This window comes from Alosa alosa, chromosome 1 (assembly GCF_017589495.1).
Source record: "Alosa alosa isolate M-15738 ecotype Scorff River chromosome 1, AALO_Geno_1.1, whole genome shotgun sequence".
NCBI classification, from domain to species: Eukaryota; Metazoa; Chordata; class Actinopteri; order Clupeiformes; family Clupeidae; genus Alosa; species Alosa alosa.
The window spans coordinates 5,951,186-5,964,499 of NC_063189.1; the positions used below are offsets into that span (position 1 = coordinate 5,951,186).

General features: G+C 41.3%; 3 gene segments (V, D, J or C); 2 read left to right on the forward strand and 1 right to left on the reverse strand.

The window, feature by feature from the left end:
- The first annotated feature begins 2,306 nt into the window (after positions 1-2,306).
- LOC125302587 lies at positions 2,307-4,586 on the forward strand. The segment is given in 3 exon segments: positions 2,307-2,315; positions 2,782-2,869; positions 4,214-4,586. Coding segments are annotated over 3 exon segments (417 nt in total).
- A 3,227-nt stretch (positions 4,587-7,813) lies between these two features.
- Positions 7,814-8,279, reverse strand: LOC125296881. The segment is given in 2 exon segments: positions 7,814-8,124; positions 8,222-8,279. Coding segments are annotated over 2 exon segments (360 nt in total).
- A 932-nt stretch (positions 8,280-9,211) lies between these two features.
- LOC125302693 lies at positions 9,212-11,117 on the forward strand. The segment is given in 2 exon segments: positions 9,212-9,329; positions 10,722-11,117. Coding segments are annotated over 2 exon segments (438 nt in total).
- The last annotated feature ends 2,197 nt before the right edge of the window (positions 11,118-13,314 follow it).

Below are 13,314 nucleotides of genomic sequence, written 5' to 3' on the forward strand. Positions count from 1 at the left end.
TAAATTATTCTTTCCTTTTTCATTTTTCATTGGTCATGTTTGTTTTTGTAAGAATGAACAGAACACAAATATTGTGGTGCTATGAACAAGCATGTAATCCATTACTGACTAAATTGTAACTATACTAGTAATGCATTGACATTAAATAGTCACTAGTGTATATTGATTTCAAAATCATGCATTTCAAAATAAATCAAATGTACAGTAACATTCTTTAGTAACATTCTTCTTTACTTTACATTCTACATTCTCCTTCCTTTACTTTATCTTTACATACGTAACAAGGCCTTTTTTAAGGTTTGGCATTAAATTGTGAATATCTTAAATTAATTTTCTTTCTTCACATTTGAATATGAAAGAATAAACAATACATGTATTTAAATAATTAGAAAACTAGATGTACCGCAGAGCGGTACAAAATATGACCGCCGCCCAGTCCAGCACATTTTTTCCACAAAAATAAATCACGCTGAAAGGCCTATATGATTCTAACTGTCTCACTAAATTGCATTATCCACACTCAATTCTCACTGGTATCTGCTAGACAACAAGTACCATAACATGATTAGTTCATAGATTTCACATGTAAAATTAATTTTATACAACCCCACCTCCATCTCATAGACGCGGGAAGGGGGGTGCTGCGGGGGCTGCAGCCTCCCTCGTCATAGCATCAGCCCCCCATGGTGGGGGGCTGTGGAGTAACATAATATTGTACTTAAAAACGTGAAATTATTATTATTATCAGTTTTTTAAAGACTGTGTTTGATATGGGATTAAAATGGTGGGCTTTGTAGGCCTATAAGATATCAACTAATGATTAATTATTGTAATATTTCGTTGATAAAAGACTAGGCTACTCCTCAGGAAGTGCTTCCATCACCTCACATTTGTTTGGACATGGCTAGCAATAGGCAGCAGAAACGGATTTCTGACTTTTTTTCGAGTAACACGGTTAAGAAAAGTAAACATAGTTATGGAAACTCCCGGAAAAGTTCAATCGATCACGCCTACAAATGCAACTAACTCTACTGGGTGACAGGTTTGTTGCAGTGAAAGAGGTTGCTGAATTCATTTCATCCTTGCATCCCCAAACTAGAGCGCTATTTAAAGAAGTTGAGGCATTCGTTGAGCTTTGTTTATGTCTACCTGTGTCAGCTGCTCCATTAGAAAGATCATTCTCAGCACTCAGATGACTGAAAACCTGGACCGAAGTAGCCTACCACAAGCCAGAAGAGGTTTGACACATCTGGCGCTAATGCACATAGTGACATTCTGGACAGGCTGGATACGCCATCTCTTGTTCGGAGCTTCATCGGCAACTCACCAGAACGCAAGGCCACATTTGGTGCACTTTAAATCGAGGTAAGAAATGGTTTTAAATTCCCTATACTACCGCCGAGCATTTTAGTGTTATTTATTTCATAAATATCCATATCCATAGTCTATATTCATAGTCGAATGGACTTTCAAGACGTTCAATGCTTAGTTTAGGCTATATTTAGGCCATGTATCATAAGTAGCCTATTCCTGATCCTGTTGATTGGGAGCTGTTGTTTTGAATGATTGAAAGATATGAAATAAAGTTTGAATTTTTCATGCTTTGTTCCGATTTTCCATTTTAAATGGCAGTTGTTGGCGACAATGTAGGCCTACAATATTATGTTGAAAACGTCAGCCACAGCCCACAGCATAATTACGTCACGTGTTTTCCAACCCAGCCATCAGCCCCCCTCGCTTGAAACAGGTTCCAGCGCGCCTGCTCCATCTTGCCTGTTTATAATTCTGAGAAATTCTTGAATTGTGTGCATGTGTGCATGTACATGTTTATGTTATGTGTGTGTGTGTGTGTGTGTGTGTGTGTGTGTGTGTGTGTGCTTGTGTGTGTGCCTGCGTATGTGCCTGTGCATGCAAGCGTACATATGTCTACTGTGTGAGTATGTGTCATACGTATGATTACTGTGAATGTATGTGTGTGTGTGTGTGTGTATCTGTTTGTGCACATGTGTGCACATGAAATGGGTTAACATGACCCCTGGAGGCAAACATACAGAAAAAAATGGTCATCCTAGTCCCTACAGTTCTCAAGATATTCACAGAGAACTGGGTCTGCCCTACCCTCCTTTCGGGGGGTCCAGTCCAGCGGGGGGGCTACAGATCAAAACGAAAAACGACGGTTCCATGCTATCCATGTGGGGTTACATGCCTGACTAAACCTATATGACCGCCGCTTCGCTGCGCGGCGGTCATAATAATGTTGAGCTATGAATATACATGGGGTATTTTACTGACTAAAATATAAATATATGGCTCATGTAGGCCTATGACATCAAATACATCTAGTGTATATTGATTTAAAGATCATGCATTTCAAAATAAATCAAATGTACATAATTAATAACATTCTTCTTTACTTTACATTCTACATTCTACTTCCTTTACTTTATCTTTACATATGTAACAAGGCCTTTTTTAAGGTTTGGCATTAAATTGTAAAACTGTGAATATCTTAAATTCATTTTCTTTCTTCACATTTGAATTTGAAATAATGAACAATACATGTATTTAAATAATTAGAAAATTATGTTGAGCTATGACTATACATATTTTACTGACTAAAATATAAAAATATAACTCATGTATTGAAATTAAATAAACATACTGTATATTGATTTTTCAAAATAACATTTCAAAATAAATCAAATGTACATAATTAAGATTCTTCCATGTAAATTAAATGAAATGTAAAGCATGTGTTGTCTGTGTACTGGAGACTACTAGACTGTGCAGGAGGTTTTTGTACGGCTGCTTAAGGAGTCTGTATCACTGTGGTACACTTTTGGTAGAGGAACCAGACTGGCTGTTGGAAGTTGACATGATAGCATTTTATATTTGGTTATGTCTATCTGCTGATTTAACTGATATTTTTGAAAGCCTTGCTCAGCCCAAGTGCTCTTTAGAAACAAAATGCATATCCAGATTGATAAAACAAAAAGGTTATGACATGGATGAAAAAAAGTTTAAAATATTTAATTTTGTTTCATAACTATCCAGAATATTTGTCTTTGCAGCAGGTTAGGCTCTTGAGATTTAACAACTAATTTGGCCGCCTGGCATTTGCAATATACTTAGTTAGTCATAGTGTGCCACTGTATGTTGCATGTAATACATATGTGGCATACATGCCCTGTTAAAAACTTTTTTTATTCTGTGTACCAGCAAGGAGACTTATTTTTTTCTTACAATGTCGAGTTTATTACAGTAAACATGTGCTCTCATTTCTTGCCATATAGTTTTGATTACACTCACTGGAATTAATGATAGAAAAATGTGGCCATACATTTCAGACCTGTCTAAATTAAGTTAGAAGTCAGATATGGATTAAAAGTTAAACGTTGAAACTGATTCTGCTGGTCTCCAAAATCCACAGACAGATTTTATGTTAATTAAATTAATATTTGTCTTGAAGTTATTGTTAATAGCTTGCGAAAATACCAGTAGATTCAAATATTGTTTGGTATATTGGCATATAAAGCATTCAAGGGCTTGCTGTCTTTAATTCAGGCTGATTGAAAAAATTCAGTTGATTGATGTAGAATTTTTTTTTCTAATGGCAAGAGATTATTTATCAGTAATCTTTGAATTGACTGAGATGACAGATATGTTTTCTAGAAACAGAAATAAAACTTTAGATTATGTTTCAGTATGTAAATGACTGAAGCGTTTCCACTGCTGTGCTGAGTGGGTAAAGAGAAATGAGAGTGGGATGCAAATGCAGGCCTGTGTGTTGAGTCCTGTTCAGACCCCCAGAGGAGGAGCTGCAGCTGAACCCAGAGAGAGAGAGAGAGAGAGAGAGAGAGAAAGAGGGAGGGATAGAGAGAGAGAGAGGGAGAGAGAGAGAGAGAGAGAGCTGCTGCCCCACCGTGTTGAGGACAGAGGCCTCCTGAGGGGATCCACCTGCACCTCCCTCCACTTGGTATCCTTCATCATCATCATCACTCCTTGGATCCCACTAACCTCCCTCCCTTCCTGCCATCTCCCCTTTTTCCTCTCCTCCTCTCCCCTCCCATCTTCTCTCCTCTCCCCTCCCCCCCCTCACTCCTTCTCTCCCCCCTCCTCTCTCCTCCTCCTCTCCTCCCCCTCCTCTCTTCCTCTCTCCTCCCTCTCCTCTCCTTCTCTCCTCCTCCTCCCCCTCTCCCCCTCTCCTCTGCAGCTGACATGCGTCCCAGCCTGACGCTGCTTCCCCCCTCCAGTGTGGAGCTGCAGCAGGGGAAGGCCACCCTGGTGTGCCTGGCCACCAAGGGCTTCCCCTGGGACTGGAGGCTGAGCTGGAAGGTGTCCGGGAGCAGCAGCCGCTGGGAGGGGAGCCAGAGCCCTGCGCTCCTGGAGAAGGACGGCCTCTACAGCTGGAGCAGCAGCCTCACCCTCACCCAGGAGCAGTGGAGGAAGGCGCCAGTCGTCACCTGTGAGGCCACCCAGGGCACCCAGGAACCCGTCACCCAGGACATCAAGACGGGAGACTGCGCCCAGTAGAGACGCACACACACACACACGCTTACGCACATGCTTAAAGAGAGAGAGAGACAGCCAGAAACACACACTTACAGAGAGAGAGAAAGAAACATGTGTGCACACAGACACACGCTTACAAACAGAGAGAAAATCATACACACACACACACACACACACATTATATGTTATAGTGATATGCTTCATATTTTTTATATTTTCTCTTATATTGTGTTTGTGAAATATAGAAAGAAAATAAAGACACTTGATCATCATTTTATTATTGTTTGGAATATTCCTTTGTTTAACTTATAAACTATTTGAATGGATTTAACATTATTTTTATGAATTTTTAAAATGTGTTCGTGTTCTCTATTCTTCAAATAATTTCAAAGGATTCAGTCCTTATGACATAATTACAAAAAATGGTTTGAGGTTGATGAACTCATGAACTCTGCACCATCACACATGACAAACTCAAAGTTGAGCTACTCCTGTGTCATCCTGCTGTGACTTTGTTCAGTGAAGCAAATATCATAATATTTATACTTCTTACTTCATATACTTCATCTTACTTACTTCTTACTTCAAACTTTAACTCACTTAGGCAATAACAGATTGGATAGAATATTCAAGAGCAATTAGGACAAAATAACTATAGATAGCAATGTAATAGTGATTTGTATAAAACTGGAGAGGAATTCAATATTGAGAATCTCGAATACAGTTACTTCCTGTGTCTGATTGGGTGGAGTTTAGTGTTATGATGAAGACTACAGTGACTTCTGATACTGTTGCCCCTCCCCCCACCTCTGCTATCCCTGCTGTGGCTGATCAGTGTGGCATGAAGGAGGTTTTTGTACGGCCCTGTATCACTGTGTGAACACCCCACCACTATGATAACTCTGGCAGTAGTAATCTCCTGCATCTTCAGGTTGGACATTACTGATAGTCAGAGTGAAGCCAGTCTTGGATCCAGCACCACTGAAGCGATCTGAGGTACCAGAAGCGCGATGACTAACCCAACGGATCAGTAGCTTAGGAGTTTCTCCAGGCTTCTGTAAGTACCAGGCTAGACAGTCATAAGACACATCACTGGGTCCACAGTCATGATAGACGGCTTTGTCAAAATTGCAGTTTATTGAGACAGCTTTTCCTGGTAAAATGGATAGATTTGGACTTTGAGTGACGGTCACCTGTCCTGCCGATGCTGAAAAACATGTACAGAAATATGAGATACAGATTTGTAACGTCTACGTGAATATTATATTGACATCCAACGGAACATTTCAACAGCATCACTTCAAATGATCTCACCTTTGATGCAGCAAGCGAGAGCAATGATGACGACATTAGCTAAAGTCATGGTTTCTCCTTCACTCATGTTAGCGTGTTCAGTTAGGGCTCCAGTTTGCTTTAAAGAGTCTGTGTGCATTCAGGCTTGTCTTGGCAATGCAAAGTGCCCTGTACTTCCTGTCTGAAAATATAAAACATGAAAACACACCTGAAAACAGAAAATGAAAACACTGCACAATCATCCACTATGACCATGGGGGTGGTGGGGGCAGCTGGTGGCTGGTGGTTGACGTGGAGTTACACCTTTGTGTTCCCTGAACTTGTAGTGAAGCAGCACAGTAGGAATTTCCCTTTTCATCAGAGTGCTGTGTATCCATTACATGCTAAGGGGTAAGGGGTCACCCAATTTGAGTACCGCATACATGGGTAAGGGGTCACCCAATTTGAGTACCGCATACATGCTAAGGGGTCACCCAATTTGAGTACTGCATACATGCTAAGGGGTTCACCCAATTTGAGTACTGCATAAGGGTTAAGGGGTCACCCAATTTGAGTACTACATAAGGGTTAAGGGGTCACCCAATTTGAGTACCGCATACATGCTAAGGGGTCACCCAATTTGAGTACTGCATAAGGGTTAAGGGGTCACCCAATTTGAGTACTGCATAAGGGTTAAGGGGTCACCCAATTTGAGTACTGCATAAGGGTTAAGGGGTCACCCAATTTGAGTACTGCATAAGGGTTAAGGGGTCACCCAATTTGAGTACCGCATACATGCTAAGGGGTAAGGGGGCCACTCAATTTGAGTACTGCATACATTCTATGGGGTAAGGGGCTACCCATTGTGTCAACAAATGACAAAAAGGGTCACGCTCCTACCTGCAACAACAGCGTTACATTGAGCAATACCAGGAGTTCCGGGTGCACAACGGCAATGCCAGTGAGTGTGGCATCAAAGAGAGCATGAAGCTGTTATTTAATGGTCAAACAACTACACTACGTTGCTTAAGGGCACAACAAATAGATCATTTAAAAACCAAATCCACGAGATCTCCAGACATCTGCTGGTCTAAAAGTGTGTCCATAAGAGGAGAGACGCCCCACTGTCTGGAGGCAAATCTCTACAGTGTTGAAAATGACACTGGACAGAGTTACTCCGTCTCTACTGTGCTATGTGATAACCACTGCACTCTAGTGTGGGGCCTTGGCTATATGATAACCACTGTGTGCACTCTAGTGTGGGGCCTTGGCTATATGATAACCACTGTGTGCACTCTAGTGTGGGGCCTTGGCTATATGATAACCACTGCACTCTAGTGTGCGGCCTTGGCTATATGATAACTACATGTGGTTGATGTGAAGAGGGTCAGAACTCCACATCATGATGTGAGTTCAGAGATATGAGTAATGAGTGATTATGCACATTATGAATCATGGTGTGTGATCACGATTGAACTGTGTATGGGATTAAATGAAGTCAGATTAATAGATAATGTAATCTATATGCTGCTTGTTTCAATAAATGATAGAAAAACCACACAAGCAATAAGGAGGGAAGAACACATCAGGAGCTACAGGAGACTTTAGTGGAAACACAAGTAGTCACCACGGGAACACATATCAATTCACTTGGAATAAAACTACACATAGATGGATCAACAATTAACTGTGTGTGTGTGTGTGTGTGTGTGTGTGTGTGTGTGTGTGTGTGTGTGTGTGAGAGAGGGGGGTGTAATTGCACTCAAGATTAAAACCAAATACAACCTTTGCTGAGCACCACTTTGTTTCTGAATGACTCATGCGATGGACACCTGTCAGTCAAACAGAGGAAGTGTGAGATCTATTTGTAGATGCTGTGCTTTTGAGACTGAGGTCATGTGCATATAATCTGACAGAGCTGCTCGCATGAGTTGAGTTCAGTCATCTGTAGCAGCTCTGTACCTGTTCTCAGATCAGTCTGCTGAGGCCTCTGATCCTCTCCAGCCGAGGGAGGTTTTTGTACGGCGCTCTAACACTGTGTGAACGGAATGTAAGCACTCTGACCACAGTAGTAATCTGCAGCATCTTCAGGCTGGATTCTGCTAATGGTCAAAGTGAACTGTGTATCAGACCCACTCCCACTGAAACGACCTGGAACACCAGACTGGCGAGATGTTGCATAGGAGATCAGGAGTTTAGGAGCTTCTCCAGGTTTCTGGGAGTACCAGTTGAGATAGTTACTGATACTCTCACTTGCTGTGCATCTAATAGAAACCGTTTCTCCAGGCTGGACAGACTTTGAAGTAGGAGACTGGGTCAGAATTTTGTCTCCTGATGATTCTGTTGACATGAAAGAGGAGACATTGTTGCAGTTGATACTTCCTTATAAGATATATTATCAGTGAGATGTAACATAATCACAGAATACGTGTCTCACCTTGGACCATGAGTCCCACAGCTAGCAGCATCAGAGTGGGAGAAATCATCTTTGTGGACCTTGATCAGTGAAGCCCTGAAGTGCTCTGATCCCCTCAGCGACTATTAAAGTACATGGAGCTGCAAGGTGTGTGTCGTTTCTATGCAAAACTCTCTCTGTCACACACACACAGAGCACCTCCTTTCCCTCAGGTTTTTCCCAAACACACACACACAGGTACTGTTGATTGGTCATAATATGGGTCGGTCATTTACAGAAGCTCATGGGAGCTTCTGGGGGAAGCAGCTAAATTTATATGCAGTGTTTTGATGTGCTGGAGTAGAAATGTAGTTTGATAAGTGATTTGACCCATGGGGCCTTTGGTATGAAATTGTATTCATTTCAGAAGACATACAGTAACAAAATGTGTGAATGTATCTTAAATTATTCTTTCCTTTTTCAATTTTCATTGGTCATGTTTGTTTTTGTAAGAATGAACAGAACACAAATATTGTGGTTCTATGAACAAGCATGTAATCCATTACTGACTAAATTGTAACTATACTAGTTATGCATTGACATTAAATACTGTACATCTAGTGTATATTGATTTAAAAATCCTGCATTTTAAAATGAATCAAATGTACATAATTAATAACAATCTTCTTTACTTTACATTCTACATTCGACTTTCTTTAGTTTAGCTTTACATACATAACAAGGCCTTTTTAAGGTTTGGCATTAAATTGTAAAACTATGAATATCTTAAATTAATTTTCTTTCTTCACTGTATTTGAAAGAATGAACAATACATGTATTTAAATCATTAGAAAATAATGTTGAGCTATGAATATACCTGGCGTATTTTACTGACTAAAATATAAATATATGACTCATGTATTGAAATTAAATAAACATAGTGTATATTGATTTTCAAAATAACATTTCAAAATAAATTAAATGTATATAATTAATAACATTCTTCCATGTAAGCAAAAAGAAATGTAAAGCATGTCTTGTCTGTGTACTGGAGACTACTGGAGTGTGCAGGAGGTTTTTGTACGGCTGCTTAATGAGTCTGTATCACTGTGGTACACTTTTGGTGGAGGAACCAGACTGGCTGTTGGAAGTAAGTAGCAATTGTATTATTTCAATGTAGGAACACATTGTGGGGTAAAATGTCCAATGACATGATAGCATTTTGTATTTGCTTATATCTATCTGCTGATTTAATGGATATTTTTGAAAGCCTTGCTCAGCCCAAGTGCTCTTTTGAAACAATATGCATATCCAGATTGATAAAACAGAAAGGTTATCACATATATGGAAAAAAAAAAAAAAAATATTTAATTTTGTTTCAAAACTATCCAGAATATTTGTCTCTGCTATCTCAGCAGGTTAGGCTCTTGAGATTTAACAACTAATTTGGCCGCCTGGCATTTGCAATGTACTTAGTTATTCATAGTGTGCCACTGTATGTTGCATATAATACATATGTGGCATACATGCCCTGTTAAAAACTTCACTTTTATTCTGTGTACCAGCAAGGAGACTTATTTTTTTCTTACCATGTCGAGTTCATTACAGTAAACATGTGTTCTCATTTCTTGCCATATAGTTTTGATTACACTCACTGCAAATAATGATAGAAAAATGTGGCCATACATTTCAGACCTGTCTAAATTAAGGTATTAGAAGTCAGATTTGGTTTAAAAGTTAAAAGTTGAAACTGATTCTGCCGGTCTCAAAAATCCAGACAGATGTTATGTTATTTAAAAATATGAATATTTATCTTGAAGTTATTGTTCATAGCTTGTGAAATAACAAACTCATTTAGCAAATGAAAATACCAGTAGATTAAAATATTGCTTGGTATATTGGCATATAAAGCTCTCAAGGGCTTGCTGTGTTTAATTCAGGTGGATTGAAAAATTCAGTTGATTGATGTAGTTTTTTTTTTATGGCAAGAGATTATTTATCAATAATCAGTATCAGTAATCAGTAATTGACTGAGATGACAGATATGTTTTCTAGATATCATTAATAAAACTTTAGCTTATGTTTCAGTATGTAAATGACTGAAGTGTTTCCACTGCTGTGCTGAGTGGGTAAAGAGAAGTGAGAGTGGGATGCAAATGCAGGCCTGTGTGTTGAGTCCTGTTCAGACCCCCAGAGGAGGAGCTGCAGCTGAACCCAGAGAGAGAGAGAGAGAGAGAGAGAGAGAGAGAGAGAGAGAGAGAGAGAGCTGCTGCTCCACTGTGTTGAGGACAGAGGGCCTCCTGAGGGGATCCACCTGCACCTCCCTCCACTTGGTGTTCTTCATCATCATCATCATCACTCCTCGGATCCCACTAACCCCCCTCCCTCCCTGCCATCTCCCCTTTTCCTCTCCTCCTCTCCCTTTCATCTTCTGTCCTCTTCTCTTCCCCCTCTCCTCCTTCTCTCCTCCCTCCCTCCTCTCTCCTCTCCCTCCCTCCTCCTCTCCTCTCCTCCTCCTCCCCTCTCCTCCTCTCCTCTGCAGCTGACACGCGTCCCAGCCTGACGCTGCTTCCCCCCTCCAGTGTGGAGCTGCAGCAGGGGAAGGCCACCCTGGTGTGCCTGGCCACCAAGGGCTTCCCCTGGGACTGGAGGCTGAGCTGGAAGGTGTCCGGGAGCAGCAGCCGCTGGGAGGGGAGCCAGAGCCCTGCGCTCCTGGAGAAGGACGGCCTCTACAGCTGGAGCAGCAGCCTCACCCTCACCCAGGAGCAGTGGAGGAAGGCGCCAGCCGTCACCTGTGAGGCCACCCAGGGCACCCAGGAACCCGTCACCCAGGACATCAAGACGGGAGACTGCGCCCAGTAGAGACGCAGCACACACACACACACACACACACACACACGCTTACAGAGAGAGATACACAACACACACACGCTTACAGAGAGAGAGAGACACAGCACACACACATACGCTTATAGAGAGAGAGAGACAGAGAGAGAAAATCATACACACACAGAGAGCGAGACGCAGCCACACACAAACACACGCTTACAGAGAGAGATATGCTTTGTTGTTAAAGTTTCGCTCATGTGTTTCTGATCTGTGTGTATCTTCAGCGCTTTATGTGAAAAACAGTTGAAAAATAAAGAATCTGAGTGAAACTGTTGTGTGTGATACAATACAGTCCCACACAGAAAGATCATCAAGATTACTCTGTCAGGGACGGAAGTAGACAGCTGTGATAAAGGAGGAACCTAGTGTAACGTTAGCAGAGACTTTCTAATGAGGAGAGACAGCACTCAAAAAATCCTCCATAGAAATGCATGGAGTTAGTTTGTAACGCCAATATGGCAGTTGTCTACACATATCCCACCCCTTCCGCGGGAAACGTCGACATGTGAATACATTGAGCCAATCATGTGGTCTGTTGTGAAGCCATCGTGCCAATCATGTGTTGTGATCTCGCCGCTGGAGGAAGGTTGCAGTAGGAGTTAAGTCATTTAGAGACGAGACAGACGAGTCCAGGAAGTGACGTCAAACTGGAAGGATTTACATAATAGAAGGGCCGGAGTGGGGCCAATTTTCAGCCCGGGAGTTTCAGGCCCAAGACTGGCCCACGTTTTCCATAGTGGTGGAAGTTGGATAAATGAAGCAACATTTCAGCTCTTACTACCCTGTAGTTTCTATTAGAACCATGGTTCAACAAATGTGTAAAGGTTATAGGCTATAATAATTCACTTCAATTGAGAAGTTAACAAAAAATATTCCACTATTCCACAAGTTAACAAAAACAAAAAGAAAGTAAGAAAGAAAGCCTTTAAAATGAAGCCTATCCCACGCTTCCACAAAGAGGCATATTGAACTAATGTTTAGGCTACATGTTTTTTGCATAGGCTATATTGTTGTTTGGTGATTTGGCCTACTCCTTTCCTTTACTTCCCTCTTCTGTGCAAACAAGGATATAGGTTTATCATGTAGCATAATTGCTCTTTCTTACATTAAATAACTTTAATTTATCCTCTCTACTTGTTCCTGCTCATGGCCTCCTCATCACTAATTTCGGGCCCATCATTTTCAGTGATCGACTGGTTGATCTGCTGCTCAGAGGCTACAATTTGTACACAGACCAAGCTTCAGTTTTGTTATTAATATTTGCATACTGCAAAGTCTATGAATCGGATACAAAAGGGTAATATTTTAAGTCATTTAATACGCTATGTTGCTTGCGAATAGCTTGACAACACTACAACATCCAATATTAGCCCAATGATTACATTGCTAATAATCATTAGGCTATCTCTCTTTGCTAGTTGCCACTTTTGTCTATAATCTGGAAGCTTGGCACATTTAGCAGCATTCTACCTGGCCTTTCAGTCCCTCCTGGCCTCTTTCTGCCATCCATCCTGCCACGCTTATGGCTACTGTAGGGCCGGCCCGGCTATCTGTATAGGCTATCTGAGAATTTTTTGGAAAAGACGGGCTATATGGACCCAACCAACTCTTTTTGGGAGGGGAGAACTCCCTCACATAGGCTACAACCCATGCAGAGGCAACGGTGTCATGCACAGAATGCGGAATGTGTATAGCCTACTTTATGAGAACATAGACTAACCCATACCTGTCAACACTCCCGTTTTTCCCGGGTTTCTCTCGTATTTCAAGGTCATCTCCCAGCACCCTCCCGTTTTGTTATTTCTCCCGGAAAACTCCCGTAATTTGCATGGCCATCAAACTTCATTTTAAAATCATTGATCCATTCAGGTTGCCAGATTGTGTATGAAATACACCCTACACATACACGATCACTTAGTTTCAATTTCAACCGTTTTGTCATAGGCTAAAACCAGGCAACCCAAAACCCAAATAAGGAAGCGGGTGCCGACTGCGCAGCCTGTCTCGTCGTAAGCAAGCAGGCTAGTTGAATGGCCTACTCCAGAACTAGCTGTTGTGAAATTGTTGGGAATTTAATTGATTAACACATCACATAAACTGTTTTTGAGTGTTGTTGATACACTGAACTTGTGCCCTCGGAACCAAATCTGACAGCAGCTTTGGAGTTTTGGAAGTAGGCTGCATGCAGGCAGCTGGTGGATACATAACTGGCATGCGTAAGGTAAGGTAAAAGCAACGGCCGAAAT